General features: G+C 35.5%; 2 protein-coding genes across 3 annotated transcripts in view; both read left to right on the top strand.

The window, feature by feature from the left end:
- The window catches only part of LOC126379535 (cytotoxic granule associated RNA binding protein TIA1), a 68,883-nt gene extending 56,680 nt beyond the window's left edge, over positions 1 to 12,203 (top strand). Inside the window, exons 5-9 of the mRNA XM_050028327.1 lie at positions 2,744 to 2,924; positions 4,341 to 4,470; positions 7,891 to 8,060; positions 10,831 to 10,972; positions 11,779 to 12,203. Coding sequence (XP_049884284.1) covers positions 2,744 to 2,924; positions 4,341 to 4,470; positions 7,891 to 8,060; positions 10,831 to 10,972; positions 11,779 to 11,820 — 665 coding nt within the window. The 3' untranslated portion in view covers positions 11,821 to 12,203. The remainder of the gene's footprint in view (positions 1 to 2,743; positions 2,925 to 4,340; positions 4,471 to 7,890; positions 8,061 to 10,830; positions 10,973 to 11,778) is intronic.
- LOC126379455 (guanine nucleotide-binding protein-like 1) overlaps positions 1 to 27,040 on the top strand; it is a 343,035-nt gene that overhangs the window by 276,874 nt on the left and 39,121 nt on the right. The gene's annotated exons all lie outside the window — the stretch shown is intronic.

Raw genomic sequence — 27,040 nt, 5'->3', positions numbered from 1 at the left:
GGCTTGAATCACCTGATTGCCCGAAAAAGTAAGATGATTCCGTGCTTCGGAGGGCACGTTAAGCCGTTGGTCCCGGCTATTAGCCGTAAAAATACCTCCACCAACCCGCAGTGGAGCAGCGTGGTGGAGTATGCTCCATACCCCCTCCGGTTGATTGAGGGGAGGCCTGTGCCCAGCAGTGGGACGTATATAGGCAGTTTATGTAAGTATTTAAAAATAAAGTAAAATTAAAATTACACAGCAAACTTAAAAATTAGGAAAATATTAGGTAAACATAAGTATAAGTAAGAAAATATAGTAGTAGTATATATAAGTACTATTAATTAACATCTGTTGAGCTTTATATAATCCAGAATTTTTCTCTAATATATATTCAGCGGATCATGGAACACATCATCAGGGTCAACTTACCTAACATGAAGATTTGACAGGTCCGGTTTTTACAGAAGTGACTGCCTGTCTGGCCTTGAATCATCCCCCTCAGTATTTGTTACGATGTCACTATCACAATACAGTACAATCTGGTGGCCTTATTGCTAAGCAGCAATTTCTTCCAGGCAACCAATGGTAAAAAAAAAAAACATTTATCACAATTGATCACCCTGTATTTTAATTGAAAAGTGGATTAAAAATGATCTCAGCCGTTCCGCTGGCGATTGGTAAGAAGGCTTTACTTATCACAAATTCACGAAGGCTTCTGTTTTCCAACAAAAAAAGGACTATTGCTTTTTTTTAATCCAAAAAGCTCGGCTCTTCTCGGCTGCACAACCTAATTTTCTTTTGCCTATACACTGTACCCGTGGTAGGGCAGGGACGGATTAGGTACGGTCACGAGCACTAATATGTATACACTTTGGTACCATGTCACATTAACTTTTTTGACAAATTGAACTGTAAGTCTCACTAAATGTCAAATATGTTAGTGCGACAGAGTCCTAAAGTGGGTACATTATATTGCTCATGACTGTACTATAGGTGTTTTTAGGTGAATATTTATTTATTTACTAGCGACCCGCCCCGGCTTCGCTCGGGTGCAATGCTATGGAAAAAATGAAATTAATTACGACATCACATTAAAATCCTCAAAAATAACAGTATTTGTCCACTATTTAATGGATGTTATTATACATATAAACCTTCCTCTTGAATCACTCTATCCATTAAAAAATTCTCATCAAAATCCGTTGCGTAGTTTTAAAGATTTAAGCGTACATAGGGATATAGGGACCGAAAAAGCGACTTTATTTTATTCTATGTAGTGATACAAAATGTTACTGACAGAGATGTGCTGTAAAAGATGATATAGTGACTAAGATTGAGAATGGAATCTTAGGTTGGTTTGGACACAGAGCGGATGAAGGATAATAGAATTGCGAAAGCGGTATATAAAGCGAAGGTTGACGGGCTGGCAAAGGAAGACCGAGAATGACTTACGATGGCCAAATTGGAAATGTCCTTAGAAAAGGTTTAATACAATCTACTCTGAACCGGTGTGCGTGTATGAAGCGATATGATGAATGTGGAGGAAGCAAGAGAAGTGTGTCAGGATCGAAGCAAATTGAATTCTATAGTCTCTGCTTAAATCGAAATCCACGCGGACGAAGTCGCGAACGGCGGCTAGTAGGATATATTTCAGCCCCTCTTAGTCCACCTCTGAGCTCAGAGCACGCATTACAGCAACAAATTGATTCAGCAGGTATTCCCAGGAGAACAAGGCTATTTCAAACTGATACAGACATAGGTAAAATGTTATACGTAGACATTTTAGTTGTCTGGTGAGATGGTATTTAGTAGTGGTTCGAACTCCGATTCTTGTTTTAAACCACTGAATCCGACTTTATGAGTTTGAATTCATGTTTGCATCATAGATAATTGAAGTATACTACACACTTCTGCCTTCTTGGACATATCCCGTTTTCACAGGGTCCGCTTACCTAACCTGAAGATTTGACAGATCCGGTTTTTTACAGAAGCGACTGCCTGTTTGACCTTCTAACCCGCTAAGGGAAAACCAGCTCAATACAGGTTAGGTCACACACCTCCGAAACGCATTTCTCGGCTATATGGGTTTCCTCACGATGTTTTCCTTCACCGCTGAGCACGTGACAATCATTTATGATCCAAACATGAATTCAAAAACAAATCCGAGAATCGTTGGTGTAGGCCCGTTTTGGGATTCGAACCGACGTCCTCACAATGAGAGTCAAGCGTTTTTCCAACTTGGCTATCACGGCTTAGAAGCGGGTTTATAATAATATTGCTTATATTGTATAAATGTATATTTTTACACTAACATGATCCGTGCTTCGGAAGGCACGTTAGTCCTGGTTACTATTTACTGATGTAAGTACGTAGTCGTTACATGAGCCATATCAGGGGCCTTTGGCGGCTCAATAATAACCCTGACACCCAGGGTTGATGAGGTTGGTAATCCACTTCACAACCCCACACGATAGAAGAAATTGACCACTGATTAATTGTGGCTCTGCCCACTCCATTAGGAATTTCGGGCGTGTTGTTTGTATATAATGTCAAATTCAAATATATTTATTTTCAAATATGGCTTACAAAGTTAGCGCTTTTTGAACGTCAAAAATTAATTACATATTATGTAACTAGCTGTAAAACTACTGCCACATCGGAATCTGTAACGCTGAGGGAAAGACGTGGCCAGAAAACCTCCCAGCACAAGGCCCTAGTCCTACTCCTACTCCTACTAATATATCTCTTTCTCCCCTTCCAGTGAACTCCAAGCCCCTGACCTTCGACGAGGTCTACAACCAGAGCTCACCGACCAACTGCACGGTGTACTGCGGAGGTCTCACGACTGGTCTCACGGAGGACCTCATGCAGAAGACCTTCCAGCCCTTCGGCACCATCCAGGAGATACGCGTCTTCAAAGACAAGGGATATGCCTTCATCAGGTCAGTGATGGTTATTTGTACTCATCCCCTTAAAGGTGGAAGGTTCGAGTCCAGCACGACCTAAACATTATGATTTTCGAAATCGTTTTTCGAATTCATATTTGGATCATAAATGATTATCACATGCTCCATGGTCCAGTGGTTGAGCGTTGGGCTCATGATCCGGAGGCCCCGGGTTCGAATCCCGATGGGGACATATCACAAAAATCACTTTGTGATCCCTAGTTTGGTTAGGACATTACAGGCTGATCACCTGATTGTACGAAAGTAAGACGATCCGTGCTTCGGAAGGCACGTTAAGCCGTTGGTCCCGGTTACTACTTACTGATGTAAGTACGTAGTCGTTACATGAGCCATGTCAAGGGCCTATGGCGGCTCAGTAATTGACACCAGGGTTGATGGGGTTGGTAATTCACCTCACACGATAGAAAAGAAGAATTAACAATTACGAGGCAAATCGTTAAACAATAACCCCCGGTTATAATCATAATTAAAACACATAATAACGGGTTCTTACCGCGTCTAAAATAGGGATATGAGACTCCCGATATTTCGACACTATTGCAACACACTAAACACACTACACACACTGACACTGACACTGACACTGTTGCACTGTTGTTGATTTCAAACGCGGTAAGAACCCGTTATTATGTGTTTTATTTATAACAGTTACTTGGTCAACGGACTGACATTTGACTAGTTTTTATACTGACGGTCGCGAGTCAATATATTTATGAAAACATTATGTAAGTACGTAAATATGTATCTCTCCTTCCGAGAAACTGTGAAAGGCATACTTACAATCATCATCATCATCATCAACAGCCTATATACGTCCCACTGCTGGGCACAGGCCTCCCCTCAATCAACCGGAGGGGGTATGGAGCATACTCCACCACGCTGCTCCAATGCGGATTGGTGGAGGTGTTTTTACGGCTAATAGCCATAATACTTACAATACAAGGAATAAAAATAAAATTGTTGTTTAAAATTCTAGATTAAGTAAGTAAATTAAATTTATCTTTTTTGGGGTTATGTATACGTTTTAACAATAAAATACCAGATAATATTTTAAATTTGTCAGAGAATAAATTTAAAGCTCACGTGAAGCTTACTTTTTGTAAAAAGCTTATTATAAGATTAATGATTACCTAAATGATAAAAATGTCTGGTATTGAATGTGTTCCTCCAGTTATTAAATAACTTGTAATGTATACCCTCATTGATTTAAAAGATGTGTTGCTGTTGCAGTTTCTTGTCATTTCTTCTCCTCAGCCATAACACCCTGCGAAATGACGTAAATTCAAAAATGTTACATTGACCTTCAACAAGTTTATCCATGATAATTACGTTGAATAAATGATTCTGATTTCTGATTTATTAAGTGCTTCCTTGGCCTCCATTTTTTTGCAGATTTTCCACGAAAGAGAGCGCGACCCACGCCATAGTAGCGGTCCACAACACGGACGTCAACGGTCAGCCTGTGAAGTGTTCGTGGGGGAAGGAGTCGGGAGACCCGAATAACGCACAGGCTCAGGGACAGGTGAGACATAGACACATCTGCAACCTTTAAATCTAGACGGTTCTCTATTTTTACTCATAAAATTTCATGTAATAATTTACCATGACATACTGTTGCTTGTCCTATTATTAGTTACGCATAATATTAATTTGTCATAACTTTTTAAGCATAATTTTAAAACTCATAAAAACACTCGTAAAAATTATGACAAAATACTATTATTCTTAAAAAGAATTATGGATACTTACCTATTTATATGCGAATCAAATTTATACCAACAAATATTAGTCCAAAAATAAGTTATACCGAAGAAACCAGTATTCCTACATGTTATTATGGGAAAATACTATTGTGCTAAAAAACGTTATGCGAAAAGGATTATGATAATTAAAATTATGACAAAAATATTTATGCATTTTAAGAGAATCCCCTAAAAGTAAAATGCTGAAACTTATCCCACACCACTAATAATTTTATGTAATTTTATGTACTTACCCACCTATCCGGAGGAGCTCGGTGGCGCAGCGGTAAACGCGCTCGGACTGCGATTGTTGAAGTTAAGCAACTTTCGCAAAGGCCGGTCATAGGATGGGTGATCACAAAAAAAAGTTTTCATCTCGAGCTCCTCCGTGCTTCGGAAGGCACGTTAAGCCGTTGGTCCCGGCTGCATTAGCAGTCGTTAATAACCATCAATCCGCACTGGGCCCGCGTCATGGTTTAAGGCCCGATCTCCCTATCCATCCATAGGGAAGGCCCGTACCCCAGTAGTGGGGACGTTAATGGGCTGATGATGGGTGTGTGTTTGATACACATTAATGCGGAATGTATAAAAGAAAAAAATAAATATGCAAAAGAAAAAGATGAAGGAAAGGAAGAATCCTAACCACTTGCGCTATCCCTATATACCGAATTCGACTTTATAAGTTTGAATTCATGTTTGGATCTTCTTCTATCGTGTGGGTTGTAAGGTGAATTACTAACCTCATCAACCCTGGTGTCAGAGTTACTATTGAGCCGCCAAAGGCCCCTGACATGACTCATGTAACGACTACTTACTTACATCAGTAAGTAGTAACCGGGACCAACGGCTTAACGTGCCTTCCGAAGCACGGATCATGTTACTTTTTGGACAATCAGGTGATCAGCCTGTAATGTCCTAACCAAACTAGGGATCACAAAGTGATTTTTGTGATATGTCCCCACCGAGATTCGAACCCGGGACCTCCGGATCGTGAGCCCAACGCTCAACCACTGGACCACGGAGGCCGTTCATGTTTGGAGGAAGCTATGTTATGTTATTGTATTCTTTTTGTTTTTTATCAATTAGGTAACTACTTACCCACCCTTTATATTTCCATTTTATTACTTTTTATTTTATTTTATTTGGGACAACCACAGTCTTATATCTAATTGTACAATGTATGATTTCATTTACAATACGTAAGACCAATTACAGCTATCCACATAATTACATACCTAGTAAAATATAAAGAGGATGCCAAAGGAAAAAAAAAGAAGAGATAGTGTGTGTGTGTGTGTGTATGTGTTTATGTATGTCAATACCACACAACAGTCCGTATCACTTTATAATTTAAAAATGTCTTAATATGATAGTCAATAGAAAAGTAATTCAATTAAGTACTTCAATTAAATAAAGTACATAAATATAAACATTTCACCGAACCGTGCATTATATATATACACATACATACATACATAAACTCACGCCCGTAATCCCTAATGGGGTGGGCAGAGCCACAAGTAATCAAAGACAACTTGCAGCCACTGTTGATACGAATTCCACAGATGGATATGATGGATATGCATTATATATATGTACGGACTAATCTCGTAAATACAGAATAAAATAATTTTAAAGAAAGAAAGAAAGAAAATATTGATTTCCATATTGGACGCCACATTTACAAACTTACATTACAGAAATAAAAAAAATATATATATTTAATGAGAGGGGATGTGATGCTCGCTCCGGGGCCTACCTGATGCAAAGGCTGTCCATCGCCATTCAACGTGGCAACGCGGTGAGTGTTTAGGGGACCTTTGCGCCGGGTGAGGCGAGGGAGGGCCTGTTTGACTAAGCAGGGATCCCTGCTAAAATGTTTAGTTAAGGTATTTTCTGTTTTTTTTTGTTTTTTATTTGTTGATATAAGATATGAATAAACGAATTAGTATAGGAAAAAAAAATTTACTACTTAATATTTTGCCCGATACGCGAGGGAATATCAGCCCACTTCATCTTATTTAAAATGTATATAATCTTGTTTGCTTAAGTATTCACTTGTTTTACAAATAAAAATGCAAATTTAATACCATTTATCTCTGCTTCTACCCCTAATGGACGTCGAGCGAATATAAATATTAAATTGTTGCCAGAGAACCTGTTATAAGCGGGGCGGTTAGCGATAAACTAACATGACACGTTTACGACTGAGGGGACTTTCAAATCAAATCAAATCAAATATATTGCACAGAACTAATAGCCTCCGTGGTCTAGTGGTTAGAGCTATTTGTTTCCCAAATAAACTAAAATAAAATTAAATAAAAAAGTATTTAACGCCATAATGCGACAAATCTACATTTTTTTTTGACGTGACTTATTGTAGATTTGCCGCGGGCGCGAACCTCGGCTCAGGGCGTCGTAGAGGAAAATATTTGAAAGAATTAATCGACCCTAGTCGATAGCGATAAGCGCTGAATGAGGGAAATCGTCGTCCACGCCGGCGGGGTCGGTATCGGGGTCCTGAAGCGCGAGCTGATTGGCCGCCTCTATGGCTAGAGTAATCGGGTCGTCGGGATCGTATATCAAATCTACAATCACCACTAATATAAGAGCCACGCGCTTGTCGGTGTAGCATTCTCAATGCTACTTTTTAGGGAAAATATGGCAGTGGTTTCCCTCTAAATGTAAATCTACAATAAATCACCAAAAAAATGCAAATTTTTAGCAGTTTGGCTTTGACAATACAGACGACTTTGATTTTGGCACACGAAATCGGTCTTCTTCCCGCTAATCTCCTAGCCCTAACTTCAATCTGAATAAAACGGAATAAATCATAACATTACTATGTTGTTCATGAATTAAATATCATTTCACACGGTTGATTAATTTGTAATACGTATGATAAGAAGGAGTGAAGTTATTAATTTTTTTTTCTAATGTATTTATGTACTTTTAATCTTCAACAAATTCAAATTCAAAAATATCTTTATTCAATAGGTAACATAGTTACACTTTGAATCGACAATTTTTACATAACGAACGTCTCATCCGCCTAAAACTACTGCAGCTTCTCACAACCTGTATAGCCGGGGAAAAGAAGCTGCAAGAAAAACCTCGGCACAGGGCCCTAGACGTTCTTTAAAAAAATAAACATACTTAAAATATTGTTATACAATATAACAGTTACCTCTCTCTTTCAGCTCGGTGGCACAGCGTACAGCCCATTCGGCGCCGCGTACACGGCTGGGGGGGTACCCCCCACCTCATACTGGTACAACACGTACCCCCAACAACTAGGGGGCTTCCTGCAGGGGGTACAGGGGTACTCTTACGCCGGACAGTTCGCGGGATACCAGCAGCAGTATATGGGGTGAGTGTGGGGGAGTTTTTAAGCGGATATTGGCCCCGATTCCTGCAGACACCGCCTAATTTTATTTTAGGTTATATCCGTCATTTTCGTATCCGTCGAAAAGGAAAGGGACGGATGATTCACAGCTCTTAATTTTAGGAAGAATGAGTAAATTAATGTGTCGGGTTATTGACTGACGTAAAATTTTTAGACGGTTGGTTTAGATTTGTGCTTAAAATTTACGTGTGTTCCATAAATTTTATGCTTGTCGATTACCCGTCCCTTTCCTTTTCGGCGGATAAGAAAATGACAGATATAACTTAAAATAAAATTAGATGGTATTTACAGGAATTAGCACCATTATGGGGGTATTGTTAAGCGGATATAATGGGGGAGTTTTTAAGCGGATATTTTGGGGGTGTTTTTCGAAAGATTAATTGTTGTAAAATTTAATTCATAAATGTAGTAATTTACACATTTCGTTATTTTTATAGTAGTTATGGAACTTAAACTTTTCAGTGCGTTATTAAAATTATTATTTTTATTAAAAAAATAGTTACATACTAAAATACATTAAGTAGAAGATAGAAGATTTACTTTATTTTGATTTTATTTTATTTGTTTTATTTTGTACTTAGAAGATTTTAAACATAATACTATGAGTGTTTTTTGAAAAATTAATTATAAAAATTAATAAACGTAGTAATTTAGACATTTAATAAAAATTTTTATAGTAGGTATTAGAACTATATTTTTGCAGTATTTTTTTATTTAATTTATTTTTTAATTAAACAATAAAATACATTAAATTAATATATTTTAAATTTATGTTTAGTTTTACTGTTTATATTAAATGACACTAAGTTGGTCACTCAAGTAATTAATTAAAAAATAAAGATAAAATCTGTCATTTTTTGATTGTATGTTTATTTGTGTAGTAATTGTTTGATTATTTTGTCTTTTTAACTATTTGCTTTAGGAGGTATTTTTCAGTACCTGTGTACACTTTTTATATTCGATTTTTAATGTTATGCTTGTTTGTTTGTTCGTACTTATACTTTTTATTGCTTTAAAATACAAAGGCAATGAACATATAATGTATCGTTACATGGGTCGTTCTTCTTTTTTATCGACAATAAAAAGACATTTTCTCGATTTATCGGATTTAACATCTTTAAAATTATAACGGCAATAAATATTTTAAAACATCATATAAAGATGTGTCTGTAGAGGACTATTTAGTGTTTCTCTTTATCTTGGTAACATACTTTTCTTTGCAGGCGCATTCCAAAAAAATATTGTGACAGAGTGGCCCTTTTCATCGGAGACAGCATTTCAATTTACCACTCTGTCACATAATTTTGTGAAAAACGATCAAGCTACGTTAATAACTAATTGAGGAACCGATTAGTATTTTGCTTGTATTTTGAGTATAATAAGATAACTATATTTTTGGACAATCAAAACATGAAATAAAATTCTAAAACATAACTTATCAGAAGCAGAACGAAGGACAGATCATTGTCGATAAAAAAGAAGAACAACCCACATAAAGCATAGGCGAGCTTATTCCTAATTGGGATTTCTTCCAGCTAACCTTGTTCATTTAAATGATGGCCTAACCTTATCACGTTTCTCTTTTTGTCCTAGGCCATACATGGAAAGGAAGTGAGTGAGACAAATTGTTATTAATAATTGGGTAGTTTCCAAGGTCAAAGATAAATTATGGGTGACGAAAAACGTTTTCTTTTTTCTATTTAACTTATTTATGAATTTTAATAAAGAAATGTAATAATAAGTGCGACATTTTTTACGTTTTTGGTTGCTTTTACAATCAAATTTCGTAGTCATTTTATATTTTGACGTTGAGTAAAAAGTGAGGAGCTCGGTGGCGCAGCGGTAAACGCGCACGGTCTGCGACTGTTGAAGTTAAGCAACTTTCGCAAAGGCCGGTCATAGGATGGGTGACCACAAAAAAAAAGTTTTCATCTCGAGCTCCTTCGTGCTTCGGAAGGCACGTTAAGCCATTGGTCCCGGCTGCATTAGGAGTTGTTAATAACCACCAATCCGCACTGGGCCCGCGTGGTGGTTTAAGGCCCGATCTCCCTATCCATCCATAGGGAAGGCCCGTGCCCCAGCAGTGGGGACGTTAATGGGCTGATGATGATGATGATGATGAGTAAAAAGTAACTGATTTGACTAGTTGGAAACTACCCTATTATTATTGTTAAAATTATATTCATACTCCTACCCTTATCCCACTCTAGGTGTGGTCGGCACAACATATATTTATTTATTAACACAAATTACATAGACATTACAGGCAACCCAATTATAACTATTAGTACCTAACTAAATAATTTAATAACTAACTCCGTTAATTCCGTCAACGAACACGTAAATAGGACGATGTCAGTATACTGCTGAGAAATATCGTTGATGGTCCTAAGTGCGTGCGCTACTGGAGCGTATCTGCCGATGTTGATGCGCGCGGTGGGCAACACGTGGGCCGCCTGGTTTTGCGACTGTCTTCCGGCACCAACAACCCTAATTTCTCTTTTATCCATTTCTGTCAGTCGTCAGTCTCAGTACTCACGCCTTTCAGAAAGAAAGAAAGAAAGAAAGAAACATTTATTATTTCACACACAAACATATCCTTCTTCACACAATTCACCCATTCCCCGGGTCGAATGGTTTTTATGAAATTAGTGAGTCGAGTGGAGGAAGAGTGGAGTTAACAGAATGAATAAAGTTCATATGCGTGTTAAAAATAATGGATATTTCGACGTAGCATGGGCGGCGTGCAACTGCCGTGGGCGCTGGGCGGCGGCGTGGGCGGTGTGGGCGGCGTGGGCGGCGTGGGGGGAGTCGCGGCCATGTCTCAGCCACCGCAGGTGCTGCACTACCCGCTGCAGCACTTCCAAGTGCAGCCTGTGAGTTGATCTATATTTTTCATTTTTTTGAGACGTTTGTCCAATATTCACCAACCCGCATTGGAGCAGCGTGGTGGACTATGCTCCACACCCCCTCCGGTTGATTGAGGGGAGGCCTGTGCCCAGCCAGCCCGTGGACGTATAGGCATATAGGCTGTTTATGTATGTGTCCAATATATGGTCATTGTACAATTTATATTACTATTAGAATAGGGTGGGTGTGGCAAGCCTTGGACGTCTGAAGGACGTAATATACGATCCCGACGACTCGATCACTCTATCCATAGAGGCGACCAATCAGCTCGCGACACCAAACACTTCAGAACCCCGATACCGACCCCGCCGGCATGGTCGACGATTTGCCTCATTCAGCGCTTATCCCCACCGGGATCCATTTGCCTCATAACGCTCAACCACTGGGCCACGGATGTCCTCAAGTGAAGTGTTAATGACAATACAAAGATCGAAGAATTTCGCACAGACAGGAGGGGGATTCGGTGGCGCAATTAACACGATCACCCCGGCTTGACAAGGAGGGTTAAAATGGCCACATCGCAGCAATTCATGTAAAAAAGCAATATTGCAATTTGACATTTGCACATATAAAAGTAAATGTCAAATAGCAATATGGATTTCTTAGATGAAGAAATCCACATTGCTTTGAGATCGAAGCAATGTGGCCATTTTAACCCCCAAGAGCTGCGGGTTCAACGAGTGCTTAGGGTAACTCACAAAGAGAAAATGTTAGACTAGGTACGTTACGTACGGAGAAGAAAACTAAAACTCCTCATCTTCCTTTTCCGCAGATCGGGGAGGATGAGTGGCTGGCCCCCAGCCTCCTGGTGTGAGGTCATCGCGCCCCCCCGCCCGAAGCCTGCAGCTGCCACAAGGAATGGATGTAACACTCTACTTTCAAACTTGCAAGTCGGTTAAATGATTTACTTACTTAAATGTTTTAGGCAAAGTCAGTGCTGTTTCCTGATTTTGATGATTGTTTCTAAAAAATGATTTTAAAATGGCGGATTTTTCAAATAGAGTCCGCGCCATAACTCAAGTCCGAGGTGCGGCGCTAGTGTCGCAGTTTCTGCATAAACTTACTATGACTTGTCATTTAGTTCTGTTTAAATCCGCATGACTTCAGTAGTGGCGCTTACTCTACATATAGTGTTGTGAAAGACTCAATTCGACTTATTCTTTGTCTTTAGAGAGTCGAGTTTTTGACAACCCTAAACACGATTTCTTATAGATTTTTTTCCTAAAAAAAATAGTTTTATTCTTACTGTATGTATATTTTTGTTTCTGTACTTTTATTAACGACGTTTTATTGTTTTGGAATATTTACAAAAATCAAGAATGTTTTTTTTTTATTTCACTCTGATGTAATAAGGTTAAGTTTTCTGTAACTACGAAAATGTCAAAGACATTTTTAGGTTTTTTTATTAGTTTTTTTCAGTTTACAGAGCGGCAGGCTTTGAAGTGCGGATTGAACTTAATAAAAAAGGCTATAAGTCTACAAAAAAAAAATTGAAATATATTTTACCCATACTATACGGGTTTCCAAAGAAAAAATATATTTAAAAATGTGAGTCACTTAACGAATGATATTTTTTTTTAGTTTCTACAGCTGCTTATGAAAGGCATGGAAATGCGTTAAATTAATATATTTAAAAAAAAATAATTTTAGAGGAAACGCATTGTGGAGTTTAGCCATTTTTACATATAAAAAAACATATATTTCAATTTTACAGATGCGATGTTTTCGTCGCTCAAAACTTGAATTTAAAAGTGATTTCGGTTATAAAATGTACTAAAAATAAAATAAATGCCAATGCCTATTTAAAACATATAACATAAATAACAGTAATATTTTATTCTTATTGTTTAAAACTATTTGTATCTTCTTCAAAATTAATAATGGCTAAACCTCCACCAAGCAATATACTTATCCGATATAAGATTAAAAATAAGTATTTAGGCTAAAAATTAACAAAAAAAATATCAAGACACACGCGGGCCAAACAAGGTTGCAATTTTTTGTAAAAAAAATAAATGGGAACGGTTCAAAAAAACGGTCAAATGGTACCAATAAACATCTGAGCACAAGATTTAGAAGTAAGTTAGAGGAAAAGTAGAATTTTTGAGAAATGTTTAGTAGCGACTTAGAAGGTCAGATCACAGAGTGAGAAAACTTTTTTTAAACGATTTTATAACAGAGAAAAGCTAGGAAAGTAAGACAGAATAGAATAAATTGGTAGGCCGTCTGTTGACGCTGGCCGTAAGGATTTGACGTGGACACTAGAAGTAAAAAAGGAAAAAGTTAAAAAGGAAAAATGAAAGCTTTATTGGCATTAAAAAATAATTTCGTGTTACATTTAGATTCAATGAAGCTGTATTTACACCTATCTACTCTATAACGAAACTAATATACTTATATAATCATGTAACGCAGAGTGTACGTTATTATTTTCATTTAAAAATCTCATTTTTACTTTTTTTCTCAATCTCAATTGAAAAAAAGGCAAAATTTACTTTTTACGAAAATATGTAATTTATGTTGACACAAAAAAACAATGGTTGATAATCATTTACTAAACACGTTTAAGAATAGGACTTTTGTAGCCTTAATTATGAATAAAAAAGTGTTTTGAACAAGAATTTATAACTCTTGAGATGGTTTATGGGTCCCTAAAAGCAGGTCACTGAAAACTCAATAGCGTAAGTGTAAAAATCAAACCAGGCTGTATGGATTTTAGTCCTTTGCCTTCCTCAAATGGGATAAATCGAAAAACTTAACATCGTAAAGAAAGATAATGGAGTATGAAGGACAGACTTTTTTCTTCAGAAAGTATTCTTACTAATAAAAGAAGTAGGTACTTCTTTAAAACAAAGAAAATCGATGCCTAGGCTATTATTATCAATTTGTACATTGATAAAATGGTAGGTAATTTCTAAAAGCTAAAGCATCTATCACGTAACTATGAAACTAATAAAAAAGAACGTGTCCACGTCAAAAAAGTGTAGTGAGCGATCCTTTTCACTCGGATTTTCCGAAAAAGACTTTTTGTGGATCGACGGCTGAGAGATTGTGAAAAAGAAAATCACTTAACTCGATACTGAAGAGTAAATTAACGATTTATAGTGAGAATGATATGGGAGGATTGAAACATTCAATCGAAGGTATTTTTTCGTATATCTTTTCCAAAATTTGATTGAAACGGATCGTACAAAATTTCTAGTCATTAAAAAGTTTTATTTACTTCTTTTCACTGACCGAGACTATGCCAAATTCAGACCCATATAATAAAAAAAAATATAACGAAAATAATACTGTTATAAAAAAAATGGTTGTGTCTAAATATAAATGGATACATGAACTTGAGGAAATACCGAATGTAGAAGAATTAGACTTATTTATTAGTTATTAAGAAAGGAAAAATATTTATTGCGTAGAATTTAAGATGCATTTAATCATTTACTATTAGGACGGCAGCTGTCTGGTTTTAACTTTACTCCAATTAATTAATGACATTTTACTGGAATCTAGTCATCTCTAACTTACATTTTATTTAACATTAAAGTTAGTAAAATGTCATAAAAATGTCACGAAAAAATGTACTGTCAAATAAAAATGTCTACTAAAATGTATTAAAATTTAGACACATTTAAATTACATTTTATTGTGTTTTATTGTGAAATATACAGTGTGGGAAATTTGTCCTATATTATTTGTGTGATTATAACTGGTGCAAAGTTAAACCCAGACAGTGAATTATCTTATTTACTGTAGTTAGATAAATTTGATTGTCAAGTGTCGTTTAAGTTTCTCTCAAAAATCGCGACTTTACTTTCCTCTTTGGCTGTCTATACATAAATATATTTTCAATGAGGGATTTCCAGGACACATTCTCCAAAAAAAATATAGATGGCGCTGTACAGTTTTAACGTTATCTTCTTCTTCTTCTGTCGTGTGGATTGTGAAGTGGATTACCAACCCCATCAACCTTGGTGTCAGGGTTATTATTGAGCCGCCATAGGCCCCTGACATGGCTCACGTTTAACGTTATAATTACCTATTTTCATTTCATTACTCGGGTACATAATTATACAAAAATAAAATATAATAACAGATGCATGTATTGATATTTGGATCAGAATAATTATAGGTGGAAAATGTATTGTGCCTGGGTGTAATAACAAGAGTCATCATTTAACCCAAAAACAAAGATAAAAAATATGTCTATTATCCATGAAAGTAGAAGGTTAAACGAAGGCACCATTGTATTTTTTTTACGTTTTTCCTCACCTTACGGTTGTCTGGAAAAAATCGCTTTAAGCGATAAGGCCGCCATTTGCCATGTACTTAGTTAACAGACTTTTTGTAATTATTTCTTTTTATTTTGGTGCAATAAAGTGTATTTGTATTGTATTGTACAGCGCCATCTACATTTTTTTTTTGCGCAACGTGGCCTGAAAGTCCTTCATTGCATATTCTTTCATGAAGAAGACTCTCAAATTCCGTTGTGCGAGAAAACGTAGTGTTCTATTGATATAAATAAAAATATGTAATTGTACTACGTCAACTTTTTTGAAACTTTTTCATGTGGCCGTGTCTATCCGCGGCGACATTTGGATATTTTGTAAAAAAATGTATTTTATATACGGAGAGGTGTTTCTTTAGTTGTAATATTGGAGGACAGAGCGCTTCTTAAACAACTATTAAATTAAAACACATAATAACGGGTTCTTACCGCGTTTAGGTCAGGGATATGAGACTCCCGATACTCACGTTATTATGTGTTTTAATTATGATAATAGCCGCGTAAACCTAAAACAACTATTTCATTTAATTCCCTGGGAGTAACCTCCTAAGGCCGAGATTTCCAGACACAATACTTAAACCATACGGTTTGGATTTTAAAAGGACATTCGGTCTTACGACTTTAAGGTCGAAAGCCCTTCTTTCAAATTTCTTAGAAATCGACACTATTCAAGCCATGATTCTTCTCAACCAGAAGACAACTTCCATTACTTGTTCAGAGGAAAGCATTTTGCGCATTATTATATTCAATTAATCTTGATCCGTATAGAATATGACACTTTTTCGTTTGAGTTCTTTACTCATTAATGCCGAAATTAATTGTCGTCAGAGCACATACTAAATCTAAAGCTATATAATTATCTAAGAATTGTGCTGAATCCAGCGCACACCAGCTAAATGTATTTTAAGTTACTTATACCTGTCATTTTCTTATCCGCCTAAAAAGAATGTGACGGCTAATCGACAGGCACAAAATTGATGCAACAAACGTCAATTTTAAACAGAAATCTTAAACAGTCCTCTCAAAATTTCACATTGGCCAAAACTCCGACAGAATTAAGATGACAATACGCGCAATATCAATGAGCTGCCCAGTTGATTCGCCCGGGTTATTTATTAATGCACTCATTCGTTTTAAAATTGACATCAACCTCGTTTACAACGGATAAGAAAATGACAGGTGTAACTTAAAATAAAATTAGGAGGTGTCAGCAGGAATCAGGGTCATTATTTCCTACTGGGAGCTAAGCTTTATCGACACGTGAGGATCTTTGGATAAATTCAGCCTGGACCACAGAGCAATGTCACCTTTTTTTAACGTTGGAAAATGCATTACGCATACCACGCCGGCTGGGGGGACATGGTTATGTGGGACTCCCCGGGTGTCGCCAACCGGTATAAACCTACCTGTGTTCCGTCTTGTCCACCCGGGGATCGCCGAAGCATACTTCCGCGACCCAGCAGACCCATGCTCCCGCGCAATGTCACCTAACCTGACCTCTCATCATTTACAACTAAACAAGCAGCCCTCTACATTATATTGTAATATTATTTTATGTCTGTCGTAGTGTCTTCAGTTCTTAGCATATATAATTTGTGCAGTAGTTGAACTTGGGAGACATATCGCTAGAGGTTATATTAAGATTATATGATATATATTATTATTATGACTAAAATTATGATAATTATTATAGTTAATTTCTGCTAAGGAACGAATTGTTACGTCAATTTTGTCATCCAGTCAATCGAAGAAGGATAAAGGGCGTGACTTAAATATTTTGACAAAATATATGAATTCTTCCATCGTGCGGGTTGTGAAGTCAGTGACTGACATCACACCCGGTGTCACGGTTACTAATAAGCCGCCAAAGTCCCTTGACATGGCTCAGAGTCTTTGTAAAAACAATGAAAATATAATATTGGCTCAATTAAAAAAAATACACCGCTTCTACTAAATATAATATTCCAAAAATGTGCGTTAGCCATTCCGCTGGGACCTTGATGAAAAACGATAACTCAAAATGTATTTTTATTTGTTTTAACTGAATTAAATAACAACAACTGCTCAGCAATATGCTCACACACTGCTAACAGGGCCAAAAAAAAACATTTCATATATTTTGTAAATATTTAAAACACCCATCGAAAGAGGTAAACCTCTGGTAAAATGAATATATCACAAAATATGTACGACAAACAGATAGATAGTCAAATTTAGTCATAGTCAACGTATAATGAAGCTAGATGTTAGAGAAAATGAATTCATTTATGCCTATAATTGCTTGATTAGAAAATTAGGAAGCGTTATATATATTCGAATAGGTTAAGTAAGTATAGTACTACATATAATATAATATACTTTGCCGACCGTCGCATCAATGTGGATGACGTGTTTCTGTTTGATATAGTTACCTGTACGTATTGAAGTTTTCGAGCTGTTTGCGAAGGCTTCATGCGTTGCATGGGCTATATTACCCGTTCGAGTCAACTTGACACTGTTGGAACGCGACGCGACGTTACAACGAGCGCATCGCGTTCGTCTTTCATGTATTTACCGTATCGATTTACACGCTATATTAAGCGTGTCCAGTACATCATGGGGTCGTCAATTTAATTCGCACGGGTTACAAAGTCGCGGCAGTTTGCCACAAGCGTCGTATTCAGCTGTTTCTTCGGCGAACTGCGATTCTGACGTTACTCCCATGAGGATGAGTCGTTGCCTTTAACTCGTTGCTATCTTCCTTCAAATATACATATAGTGTAATGCTGCGTATTTGTAAGCGGATTATTATAACGGTGGCTTTTCTGTCTCCATTAGACGTAAGGTTAAGTATATAAACGTAATATTAAAAAAAAAAACATATATTAACGGTCGAACGGCTCCGCGCTGGCGGGGCTGTCACTAGCTAGATGAAATTACAAGATGTATTTAAAGTATTGTATATTATATATACAAAAAATATTGTGCAAAATAACTTAACAGTATATATCGTTTAGATAGGCTATTTAAATTTTGTGTGTTTTAATTGTTGTTATAGTTTTGTTTCGTCTTTTGTTTCATCCATTCCATTTATATAAGATATATATAATTTTAAGTCCCATTGGTAACACCAAATGTATAGATACTCCTCAACATAATTATTAAATAATGATTAGAATCGGCGATATATAGAAGTCCTTATAACGTCTATTATAATGCCATAATGGTCTCCTTTCATCGTAGAAGTCGCATTTAGTTAGATGTGGTGTGTCAACTAACGGCGAAAGATTCAAACTAACAAACACATAACCCTGCTTCGCCGCAGTCGGATAAGAACAGATAATATATTGCTCATTCGCCCAAAATATCTCTCAGACTTTAAAACTTGCTAAGGTCATCCTATGGTATTCATTGTTTTTAAAATTAAGTTAAATTAATAAAATATTAGGGTAAAATAAATAGTATCAATAATAACTTGGATCTCATTCTCATAAAACTTACAAATGTATACATACATTTTTACAAATGTATACATCTTTACAAATGTATACATCGTTTCTTGTACGTGTACATTTGTAAGTTTTATACATTTTTACAAATGTATACATACAAGAAAAAATGTATATTTTTTTAACAAAATGTATACATTCTTGACACACCACATGTAGCTCAATAAGTGCCAAACATTATTTTGGTTATATCTCTTCACTATAAATCTTGTCCGTCTCCGGAAAAGGATAACACCAATTCAGACTTAAGATAAATCCTCGTAGAGCGATTCTAAATTAAATTTTACAGCCTTGAATAAAAAAAATGTCTCCTAAATCTAAAAATGTACACAAATGTACACTTTTTTAAAAAAATAGGCCGATTTTATTTTTATGTGAACTTCCCTTAACTATCTCAAATCTATAATAAAACCTTTTTTTTCATGCATATTACTTCTTCTATGCGCTCTAACTAAAAAAAATGTTGTGTTTGAAAAATTATACGCCGACTTCTATAAAGTAAGTTGACTGAGATTTAAGTGATCTTAAATCTGTCCTAAAAATCTTAATATATACAGTAAACTTAAGAGTTTAATTAAGCCTTATTGAGCATTCCAAACAAAATAGCAATATTGCTATTTGTCATTTTCTCCTGGAGGGTTAAAAAGGCCACATGAAACCAATTCACCTAAAAAGCAATATTTCAATTCGACATTTAAATAGCAATATTGCTTTTACAGGTGAACTCCAGGAAAAAACGTCAAATATGAAAATTGCTTTTTAAACAGTTCCGCTCAATGTGACCTTTTTAAATTCGTTGTATTATACAATTAATACATAGTGGTATGTATTTATTATAATTCTTCTGAATTCTTCGCTTCGTTTTCTTCTATCTGTCTTATTTACTCTTTATTTATTCACTTTGAATTTCATATCTTCTTCACTTTTTTGATGTTTTTTTGTAATTTCACTGTCTTTGGTAGAAAATTTTATCTTAACGAGTGACATTTTTAGTTTATGAAATGGTTTAAGACAAGAATTAATTGTATTAAATAAATGCTAACATAAAGTTGAAAATACATATACAAAATGTACTCGTAAATTAACTACATGTTGAGTGTACTGGACAAGAAAAAAATGTCACAATAAAATAAAAATGTAAATATCGATATTAACTAGAAATGTCACTCTGTCTTAATTAAAAATAAAAATTCAAGGCTGTAAAACTATAGACTAGTAGTCATGAATAGGTATTTATACTCAGTGTTTTTATTTTCTTTTAAATCTAGTAGAGAAAATTATCTTTTGTTTTAGAAAAAGCTAGATTTTTGATGTGTTGTAGTGTAATGTCCCTGTGCGTGCTTACGAAATTTGTTTTCGTACACAAAATAAGATATTTTTTGAGACGTGTAAAAAAATGGATATTTTGAATCCATGTTTTTTGTATTTTTTTTTTCTCTTTAGGCGACGCGTAGGCGGTCAATTATGATTGATAGTGTCTGTTCATTCGTCAAATTGAATTTTAACTAACAAAAAAATAAAAATCCTGTTTTTGAAATAAAATAAAGAACTCTAAACAAATTACTATTTATGATAAACTTAAAATGTCAATTGTCATTTTAAAATTAAAAAAGTCTTAACTTTATGAAAAAATGGCTACGGTTAAGATGTAAGGCTTATATCTGCCAAAAGGAGGCTGAAACCTTTATATTCTAGGAGAGTGTGAGCCCCTGATGAACAAGCGCTGTGTTATCTTTGGAGGATACCTAATGACTCTAGTGCTCAAACATCTAGAAAGAAAGAAAAAAGAAAGAAAATATTTATTAATAGAGGACACCACAGTAACAATACAAACACAGTAGGGAAAAAAAATACACAAAATCACAAATATTAACAAAAACGTAAAAGAAACAGAAAAATAATAATCTCACTCTTAAACAAATATAACACTACATAGATAGGGCAGGGTTTAGAGGTGTACTATAGCATAAGGCGCAGATTTTTCAGGTCGCAGTGATACAGAGCATGAAATAAGCTTCTACTGCCCTCAGCTTGAAAAAGCCTTATCAATCTCGCAGACACCGTCAATCACAATCGACAACCTACAGACTGCCTTAGGTCACTAAGACGTGTCTTACGCTGGATTCTCGTAGATTTTTTTGTTAATCATCGTTTCTCTGTAGCAATCTGTACAGATATATTTATCTACTATTATAAATTATGTTTGGAGCGAAAATCGATGAGACTTGACTGATAATTGATGTTAAAAACGCCTTAAATTATGAATGAAGGTACAATGTAAGTGATTGACTGTTTAATGTCAAACGACAGTCTCTTCAAAACGTACAAAAGTGTGGAAATTAATCACGACATAAACAGTCTATATATCTCGCTGTAAAGGACATGTCTCACCATTGGAGGTATGAAGCAGACTTCACTATGCTGACTCGAACCGCGTCACCTGATCAAACAAAGCCAATACAGAGTTCGTCTGTTAAGTACACCTGGTGAGACCCCTCAGCGCTCCCCATTTGGCCGGCCAATTAGTTAATGCAATTGCGGCAATTCTACTAAGAGTATACTTACTTAAAGATCTTAAGAGCCGAGCGATATCAAATTACAAGTTGTCGGATAAAAAAGTTTATTTACCAAGTGATAAAACAGGTCCTGCGCGTTTATTGAAATTACGAAGAGACTTATCAGAACTAGTTAGATGCAAGTTAACAAACTTGTAGTTGTAACTACGCCGCTAAAGAGGCATGTATGTATGTATGGAAAATCTAGTTCAAAATCGATTATCATTCCAAACCGTGCAATACTAACAGCAATAATAACGCAATAGGTGTGTCGTAGTGTCGTTATGTTTCGTACCGCTAGATTCAATGTTAAATGGTAGGAGATATCTTCGTCTTTTACCGTGTTTGGGGTCACATGGTGAGGTGAGGTACCAGGTGAGAGCCTTCAGCGCTCCCCATTTGTCACGTCATAATAAGTCACGTCAAAAAAAAGGTGAGGTGAGGTCATGGATAAACTTGTAAATGGAGAATTTAACATGTATGAATCTACGTCATTTCGCAAGTTGGCTGAGGAGGAGATAAGCCAAGAAACTGCAGCAGCAGCACATCTTTTCAATCAATACGTGGTTTTCCTTTTTTTTTAATGAAATGCGAGTTTGACCACAATCTCACCTGATGGTAAGTGACGATATGGTTTAGGGTGGATCACGCTTCCCTAGCAAATGCTTTAGCCTTGTAGGCTCTCAGATTATAACGACTATTGGGTATACTGGTGCTCAATTACTCCTATAACACAGCTTGCTTGTGATTGTAGCTTCAGAGGACTATGCTCTTCTAAGAGAATCAGGTATGTGTTCTTTAAAAGACACTACTGGGTCAAAAGTCTTTAACAGCACAATAACCTTGGCGTTCGATGAGGTCAGTCCTTACAACCCACAATACAAAGACTTTGAAAGTCAACCCTGAATATACACATCATCAGTAGAGATTATCTTCCTTTTGGTTGAATTTTCAAAGAGTACAGAATTATAACAAACAAACATTAAATTATCCTGAGAGCAAGATTTTGGATTAATACAAAACCTGCTCCCGTGTTCTAAGATGTTGACTCCAATTACTTGATCCTCCATCCTCAGCTGAGGTGACCTCAAGATCTTCCTCGAACTCACCTCAAAATCGTAATTCTTCGGCCACAACCTTATCTCGAGTTTACTCAAGTAAATGGTCGAGTATAAGCGTAACATGACGTGATTATTTTCGTATTATTATGTTGGCAGTATGACATGCTCGACACCAGTGAGTATAGTCCTCAACTCGATGACGTAGATGTCAACTTAAAATACCAAAATGCTCAGCTGAGGCCGAGTCGAGCGGAGTTTCGAGTTATCTCGATGGCTATACCACTCTGCTCCACAGTTTAAGTAGTTGTTTCTGAAACTAACACGACCAGGAATCCAAATTGATAGCCAAGGTTTCTAATCAAACCAACAGAGATCGTTACTGGTCCTCAGATAAATCAAATGCCTCAACATGTAACCCCAGTCACACTTTTCTGTTTTAAGTGTACTGAAAAAGGTGATCTAAAAATGGCGATTTATAAAATCAATGTAAAAAATTACTTATGCACTTTTTGGTTGGTAAATAAATGTTTTTCCCCTCCTTTTTTCTACCGTCCATGGGTGTTGTCTGTAGTTTAGGTAAGTCTTTTTTTAAGCTCAAATAACGGGCGTATTGTGTGGAATTTGTGTGGTAGTGTGAAGTCGATAATCAAGTTTTTTTAACTAAAGATTTTATTGAAATATCAAACACTAGCGACCCGATCTAGCTGCGCCTGGGCACATCCCAGACACTCCATACGAAAATCAAAATTTTATCGTGTCCCAACGTCTAAATGATATACAAACAGTCCGCGTGCTCCCCTTTACTTCTTAGCGACTTGCGACAATTTAGACTAAAGTAAGACCCAGAGGGGGTTAGGTCAGTGCCCGATACGAATTGGTGCGGCAGAGATTTACCGTTCTATACGTACTTCGATAAAGTTTTAAATTATAATCCTCTTGAAGGCATTCCGACGACGACGCCCTGAGCTGAGGTTCGCGCCTTACTGGGCACCATCAGGCCTATTGTCTTAAATTTTGTACCGGGTGATACCCCTCAGCGCTCAATAAGTCAAGTCATAAAAGCTAAAATTATGTTCAAAAAAGAACAAAAATATCGACATCACACGACGAACAAATCCAGACAGCCCTCGATTTTTCTGTTTCTTTGAATCTAACCTTTCAACGCACAGTTTATTGTAGAAATGAAAATCTGAGCTTTCTTTTAAAATGAACTATTATATGTGATTATTCGAACTTACAAAAATGACCACGAAATGTTAGTGATTTTATCTTCCCAGTTTTTTATATTTTATTAAAAAATTAACCTATGCGACTTTACACATTTATATATCAAAATGTGATGTACTTAAGGCTATATAGCTATTACCGTACCTACGGCTGAATGCGTCTTAAATTATAGTCCAATTGTTTAAAAAATATATTGTGTGACAAAAATGTGAAGCCTGACATTTTACGACGCCTCGTTTAAATTAAATTGTTCTAAACGAACTAAAATGTTCGAACACATTTTATTACATTCAGAAAAAATACACATTTTTTTCATTTTTAATAAATATTAAGTGTTTTTATTTTTTGTATAATTTAATGCTCAATAATATCCAGTGTATATTTTATTCACATTACCACAAATAAATGTTCCATTTGACATTTTTTTGTCATAAAATAATGATTTTTAAAGCGATTGGAGTATTGCAAAAAAAGAAATGCAAAAAATTTAAGACGCGAAGCCTTAAAATAAAAAAGTGTCTCTCATTTATTTTTTATACCCCATTTATACCTTAGTTTTTTTACCATTTTTAATTTGAAAAACTCGTAAATTTAGTGTAGATTTTAATGAAAAAAAAAATAGTTTATATAAATATAAGTCTAACGCTTGGCTGTTTCGTTAACTTTGTATATTAAGCTCTTGTTTGTTTAAAAAAAAAACATTTTTTGTTAATCTATGACCGTTGATGGGTTTTGGAAAAAATATGCTTTTTGGTGCCGCCATGTTGACATTGTTTCAATCTAAAAAGGAACACAACAATACAATAAGCTAGTTTCCAATCAGTCAAATCGGTTACTTTTTACTAAACGTCAAAATACGAAATTACTATGGAATTTGCATAAACAAGCAACCTGTGACGTCATAGAAAAACCTGACAAAATGTCGTACCTACTTATTATAATATTTCTTTAGTTAAATTCATCAGGAAGTTAAATAGAAAAAGGAAAATGTTTTTTGTCATCTTTACATCTGTCTTTATTTAGTAAGTAATCAGAATTTCATAATTTATCTTGAACCTACTACATGATATTCATACAAACAACCTCGTTTTACACAGACACTACACATTGACGTTATCGTACACGCGCATCTGTGTGTGTGACGTCTGACGCTATACGATTCAATATCTTTATCTTTGACCTAGGAAAATAACCTGGCCTTAATGATAAAAAGCAATTTAATAATAATACACATATTCGTGGGGTGAGTTAGAATGGTAGAATGAAAGATTTATTGTGATAAGGGAACGTTGTGATGTAAAAGAAAATGTAGTAACGATATTCGAGAAAGAAATGCAAATAGCAAAAATGCTGACATAACAAAAATGTATTAAATGTGTCGCTACAGGCTCACCTTTTATGCTGTCCTAAATGCCCTAACACCTGCAATATTAAAGAACTTCACGAAGCCACTGACAATGCCGTAAGCGTGGCCAATTACTGGTCAGCAAAAATTTAGTATCGATCGCCATCGATTCGCAAAGAAGAAGATTAAGATTCATGATGTACTAAGTGGTTGTGGTAAGGCCGCCATTTGCCGTGTACTTAGTTAAGAGACTTTTTGTAATTATTTCTTTTTTATTTTGGTGCAATAAAGTTTATTTGTATTGTATTGTATTGTATTGTATTGTGGTAGAGTTGGAAGAGGAAGGCCTAGTACGGTCACGAGCATTAATATGTATACACTTTGGTACCATGTCACATTAACTTTTTTAACAAATTGAACTGTAAGTCTCAGTAAATGTCAAAAATGTTAGTGCGACAGAGTCCTAAAGTGGGTACATTATATTGCTCATGACTGGACACACCGCGATCAGATCCAGGATGTTTTAAAGAAAGGCTAGGGCAAGAGTATTCTAAACCGGCGAGCATGCATGAAGTGTTTGATGAGAGTGGACGAAGCGAAAGTATTTCAGGATCGTAAGTAGAATTCCGTGGTCTTTTCCTACCTCTGACGGAGTAGGCAGAACCTGAGGATTATTTGCCGTAGACCATTTAATTTATTCTTCTTCTTTGCGAATCGATGGCGATCGAAACTAAATTTTTGCTGACCAATAATTGGCCACGCTTACGGCATTGTCAGTGGCTTCGTACAGGTCTTTAATAGTGCAGGTGTTAGGGCACTTAGGACAGCACAAAAGGTGAGCCATAGTTTGTGGTGATACTCCACACTCGCAATCATCGCAACCATCAACCAGGTATTTAATTTATTTACCAATTATTAAAACAAACCAATAAAAAATTAATTATTTTTTTACCATTTTTCTTTTTTTATTATTATTTAAATAATAAAATCGCAATGAAATGATTAACTGATTTGAATGAATGAAAACTACCCATTTGCATCTGTTTTGAAGAATTAAAAAAATATAATAAGTATATCAAATGAAATTCCATTTCTCAGGTAATAATTCAATCAAATTCATTGAATTTATTATGACAAATTCAAAGAAAAAGAAAGAAAATATGGAAATCAATGTTTTTTCTTTTTCTTTCATAAATTCAAAGATGTTGATTTTATAATTACTTTAATTATTATGACGACATAGGAAGAAAACATTATTAAAAAGCAAAATTGTTTTTAGTTAGTAAATAAATCCAATTAACAATCCAGATTCGCACGTAAAAAAAATCTACGTAATAAATTAACTACAGACCTTAATTAAATAAGCAAAATCAATGCAGATAAAAAACACAAAAAAGGCATATTTACAACAGGCGCCCTTATTGCCAATCAGCAACCGCCACCAGGCGAACTGAAAGCATATTTCTCCCAAAACTCTTGTCTGTTATACTGTTGATTTTTACTGTTTTCTCTTCGAAAAAAACAAAGATATTATTCGTAACATAAAAAAATATGATATTATGTACCTACATTAGAATAATATTAGAAATAAAATACATATGACTTTAGCATGTAAGGATGATGCGAAATAAAAAATAAATAAATAAAGGATGAATAGTAGTTTTATTTTACAACCTCTTAATATTTTCCAACTAATTCTAAGATGAGCATTTTAGTATTTTAATTCACATTTACGTCCTAGACTTGAGGACTTTACTCACTGGAGTCGAGCATATCAATACGAAAATAATGGCCCCGATTCCTGCAGACACATCCTAATTTTATTTTAAGTTGTCATTTTCTTATCCGCCAAAAATGAAACGGACGGAAAATTGACAACTGTTAATTTTAAAATGAATGAATAATCCGAGCGAATAAAATTTCGCTCAACCCGTTTGACGTGTGCTGTCAACTTAATTCTGTCGGCTTACTGGCCAATATATAATTAATTTTATTTCTTAAAAGTGGGTGGAATGCCAATTTTCACTAACAAAAGTACCAGGATATCATACAATACGAAGAGATCCTTGCAAT

The sequence above is a fragment of the Pectinophora gossypiella genome, chromosome 29 (genome assembly GCF_024362695.1).
Source record: "Pectinophora gossypiella chromosome 29, ilPecGoss1.1, whole genome shotgun sequence".
Taxonomy (NCBI): Eukaryota; Metazoa; Arthropoda; class Insecta; order Lepidoptera; family Gelechiidae; genus Pectinophora; species Pectinophora gossypiella.
Note: the sequence above shows the minus strand (reverse complement) of the source record. Positions and strands in the feature narration are given on the sequence as shown.